General features: G+C 32.7%; 1 protein-coding gene across 1 annotated transcript; it reads left to right on the forward strand.

Moving 5' to 3' along the window:
• Positions 1-1,047: 1,047 nt before the first annotated feature.
• Positions 1,048-4,195, forward strand: LOC112505232 (beta-fructofuranosidase, cell wall isozyme-like; the record flags this gene model as incomplete). Its single annotated transcript, XM_025109169.1, has 6 exons — positions 1,048-1,220; positions 1,375-1,383; positions 1,511-2,361; positions 2,488-2,646; positions 3,314-3,552; positions 4,105-4,195. Coding segments are annotated over exons 1-6 (1,506 nt in total), but the record flags the coding sequence as incomplete, so codon positions are not given.
• Positions 4,196-5,174: the final 979 nt, after the last annotated feature.

A 5,174-nucleotide genomic window follows, 5' to 3' on the forward strand; every position in this document is an offset into this window, starting at 1 on the left:
GTCTTACGAAAAAACCCTTTGTCCTGTATTTTAGATTGACTAGTTGTGTATCCGTGCAATGCGACGGGAGCCGTGAATTTTAACGATTTTGAAGTTTCACTGGATTCATTAGAGAATATTTAACAATGATATAAGTTACACTTAGTCTTTCATATTAATACAATTTGAATAAATAAGAGTTATGGTTCCAATTACAGTCTGTCGATGAAAAAAATTGTATGACAGCTTAAAATCCAATATATTTAAAATCCAACATTTTGTAAACGACTCCACAAATGTATTCGATTTACACCAAGAGTAAAGAATCAAGAGATCGAGAGCAAGACGAGAGTTATATATAGAGCAATTGAATGAGAGATAAATGAGAGATCTTTTAATAACTTATGGTGAATATCAGTTTGAATCTCACCTTGAGGGATGGGGAGAAGACATAGAGGTATGAGAGGGTGAAAGCATGAGTAAAATGTGTCAAAAGTATCTTAGGAACACGAAAAGAAAATGTAATATAATGTGCATTAGTAACTTGTACTATATGTTATTTTAATTGTAGATTAAGATGTTTTAAGATTGAATGCATAAAATAGTAGTACTTAATGTTTTTAAGACTTTTAAGATTTTATATATAAATGTTTAGTACTTTGTGCATTAAAAATTGTTTTTAAGATTTTAAATAAATCTAGATTATAAAATAGTATAGATATAGATATTGATAATTGTTTAGTTGGGTACCTCCTCATCTGTCAATGAAGTCTTTGTTTTATTTTACATATACATACACATCGATGATCGTTGACCGATAAAATAAGTGATGAATATCAAAATCATACATACAATCCCCAATGGAGTTTTCTATTAATATCACAATCCAATAATGCATATTTTCTATCAACCATAATGACAGAGACCAACTATTTAATGCCTTCATTTCTCGTTCAGATCCAAAAGATGCTCAGGTGAGACAATTTGGCTTTAGAAAATTATATTAAACCCACCGTATTTGACCACAACTGCAGAATTTGCAGTTCATGGGATTTTAGATTAAGCTCATTATCTGAATCTTTTAATGGATGTTTATGGTTTCTGGCTATTTTCTTTGTGTTATTTGCTGGTTTCTGATGGAGTTGAGGTCGCAGCCCTCAAAAACCATGAACCAATACCAAATGTTCCACAGCCTTACAGAACAGCATATCATTTCCAGCCTTCCAAGAACTGGATGAATGGTACAACTCCCTCCTTAATTTCAGTTTTCATACTTGTTAGTACTGGTTTCTGTTATCATCTTCATCCATCGATTAATGTTTGTGTTTCGTATTGAATCTTTTTACATGGTCTGATGATCCATTGGTCTACATGGGTTGCTGATGGAATTTGCAGATCCTAATGGTAAAAACACAATCACACACATATGTATATACTTACATATAGATACTTCAACTTGGTTTCTTGAAAGCTAAATTAAATCGACACTAATTTCGGCCTTGTGCAATTGGTTTTTGATGCATTAATACAGGACCAATGTATTACAATGGAGTTTACCATCTGTTCTATCAATACAATCCATATGGTCCATTATGGGGTAACATTTCATGGGGTCATTCCATATCCTATGATCTTATCAATTGGGTTCATCTGGATGTTGCTCTCATCCCTAACGAGCCTTATGATATCAACGGATGCTGGTCTGGTTCCGCCACGATCCTTCTCAGTGGTGAACCTGCAATTCTGTACACAGGCAGTGATACCAATAAACACCAGCTCCAAAACTTGGCATTTCCAAAGAACCTCTCCGACCCTCTACTAAGTGAATGGATAAAATCGACTCAAAACCCTTTAATGAGTCCTCCTGAGGGAATCGACCCATCATCATTTAGAGATCCATCGACCGCTTGGATAGGAACAGATGGAGAATGGAGGGTCGTGATTGGAAGTGAGATAGACCATCACGGGTTGGCAATTATTTATAAAAGTAAGGATTTTAGCCATTGGACTAAGACTGCGAATCCGTTACACTTTTCTAACAAAACGATAATGTGGGAGTGTCCAGATTTCTATCCCGTTAGTCTTAATGGGAAGGATGGTCTTGATACCTCGGTCCAAGGAAAGAACGTTAGGCACGTTCTTAAGGCAAGCTTTAATAGCCGTGACCATTATGTAGTCGGGAATTATGATCCGAAAACTGACCAGTATGAAGTCGATACAGACTTCATGGATGGTAGAGCGCGATTACAGTATGACTACGGGAGGTTTTATGCTTCAAAATCGTTTTACGATGGTGCGAATAAGAGAAGGATATTATGGTCTTGGATTGATGAAGGTGATAGTGAATCAGATGACATCAAGAAAGGGTGGTCTGGCCTTCAGGTGAATTTTGGCTTGTTTTTACCGTCTGTTAGCTGAATTTGGTCACGTTTCAAGCAGTCCAGATCACTTGAAACTGTAAACTCCAGTCGATTCAAACTATATATGTAACTAACAATGAGTTTCCAGTCGATTCCTAGGAGCATCTTGCTGAGTGAAAATGGAGATCGGTTGGTACAGTGGCCCGTCAAGGAACTTGAGAAACTACGTACACAAAAAGTGCAATTCGAGAATAAAGAACTCGAGGGCGGATCCGTTTTCGAAATTTCCGGCATCACAGCTTCACAGGTGACTTGATATAATCCTTGTAACACTAATTAGCCATATAAAGATCACCATAGAGGACTTGTTTGTTTTTCAAGTTCAAACAAAGCTCTTCACAAATCCAAAAAAAATGTGGGTTTAGATGTTGATTAGTTAGATCGTAGTTATTGTATTCGTAGGACCTTTTATCAAGCTTGCACAACAACAAATTAAAATATATGCCTAAAATTTCAAAGTGTCAGAAAAAGAAAACTTGATTATGTTTGTGGACCAACACCAAAATGTGTTTATCTAAAATTATTACAATAGATTTATAAGACGTTTTTAAAATACATTGTTATATTAGTTATAAACACTTGTGGTTACGTGACCTTTTGACATGATTTGAAAAATGATCCTATAAACACCAAGTGTCCTATAAAAAATGGGTTTATAGGACATTATCTTATGAAATAGCTAATACGACACTTTATATCAAAAGCGTCTTAAAAACGTCCAAGAACACATCTTATTAACCTATTGTAACACTTTTAGATATAAATTATTATAGTTTGGTCCTATAAGTTTAAGTTCTTTAAATCATTCGATTAGGATGCTTAGGCAGTATTCCAATTTTGTTGTAGTATTGTCTAATAATAAGAAACAAACTATAGAATCAATAACCATATATCGATCTGAACTCTTGTTACAGGCTGATGTAGAAATCACATTTAGTTTGTCAAATCTCAACGAGGCTGAGCTGTTGAATACAGAAGTAGTTGATCCCCAAATTCTTTGTACACGAAAGAATGCTTCGGTGAATGGGAGCTTTGGGCCTTTCGGCTTGCTGGTTTTGGCTTCAAAGGACCTGATCGAATACACTGCTGTCTTCTTTCGTGTTTTTAGAGGTGGTAACGATTTCCGAGTACTCATGTGTGTTGATCAAAGCAGGTTAGATGACCTATCATATAGTCAGCCCACGTTCAGAACCAACCCCTTTTACACACGTTAATTACCATCGGTATTAACAAGACATTACAGCAAAATAGGCTTTATAGAAGTCTAAGATGTTTAAGCAAGACTTCATAGAATCAAACCAGAAAACATCTTATCTAAAAGTGTTAAAATAGATTTGTAGGACGATTTTAGCGTTTTAACAAGTTTTTAGAATAAATTGTCATATCGGCTATTTCATAGGACACTTTTCAAAAGTGCCCTGTAAATAGCTAATACGACATTTTATCTTAAAAGCGCTCTAAAAACTTGTTAAAACATATGATACTTTATTTTAAGTGTTTTCTATAGAAACTTGTTGACACGCTCAAAATTGTCCTATAATTAAACCTAATTTTACACTTTTAGATAAGTTTGGTCATATAAACTTAAGTTTTATAAAGTATTCTATAAGGAGCTTAAACATTTTAGACGTCCTATAAAACCAATTTTGTTGAAGTGAACTTTTTGGTTGTGCTATATATTCGTACTTGTTTCTTCTTAAAACAGGTCTTCTTTGAGATCAGATGTTGATAAGACTATCTATGGAGCTTTTATTGATCTAAATCCTCGTCATGCAAAGATTTCACTGAGAAGCTTGGTTAGTTTCTTAACCATTTTCGAAACTTTATATGAGATTCATTCAAGTAAAATTGGGTTTATAAGACGCTTAAACATAGCATACCTTATAGGAACTAAGTTTATTGGAGCAAATCATAAAATGTCTTATTTAAAAATGTTACAATAGTTTTATAGGGCGTTTTAACAAGTTTTTTAGGACGCTTTTCAAATAACGTATCGTATTAGTTATTTAATAAGACACTTTTGAGAAGTGCCCTATAATCTCTTCTTTTTATATGACACTTTTGAAATAGTGTTGTATAAAATGGCTAATACGACACTTCATTTAAGTAAAAATGTTTGTTAAAACGCCTAAAAAGAAGTCCTATGAACCTATTGTAACACTTTAAAGAAGTTTTTTGGTTTGGTACTATAAACTTATAAAGTATTTTATCAGAAGACTTGGATATTTTAGACGTGTTATAAATTAAACAATTTAATTTTGTGGTTGTATGTTAATTAATATTGCACTAGTATGGGAACCGTGCGTTGCACGGTAGCATGAGTACTTTGATTAATAATCTGAAGATTGTCTATATAAATATGTATTAGTTGTTAATAGAATTATCAACAAATAGTATTTAAATAATTCTAAAAAGTTAAATAAAATATAATTAGTGAAATTTTGATATATCTATACTATCTATACTATATTATAAAGCATTTGACTAAAACTCTTAAAAACTCTTAAAACTCTTAAACTCTTAAAAACTCTTAAAACTCTTAAACTCTTAAAAACTCTTAAACCCCTTCATCTCTATCCGATCTCGTCTCATATCTGAATTCGTGTAACTAACTGCAGATAAACACAATCAAATGCATGATAAATATCTCATTTTAAATATAAAAAATATAAAATATAATTAGAATAATCATTGATTTCTAACAGAATACTTAATTATTATCTTTATAAAATGTTATATTATTAAACCAAAAATAAATTATTTCATTATTAAACT

This window comes from Cynara cardunculus, unplaced genomic scaffold (genome assembly GCF_001531365.2).
Source record: "Cynara cardunculus var. scolymus isolate 2C unplaced genomic scaffold, CcrdV1 Un_Scaffold_9166, whole genome shotgun sequence".
NCBI lineage: Eukaryota > Viridiplantae > Streptophyta > Magnoliopsida > Asterales > Asteraceae > Cynara > Cynara cardunculus.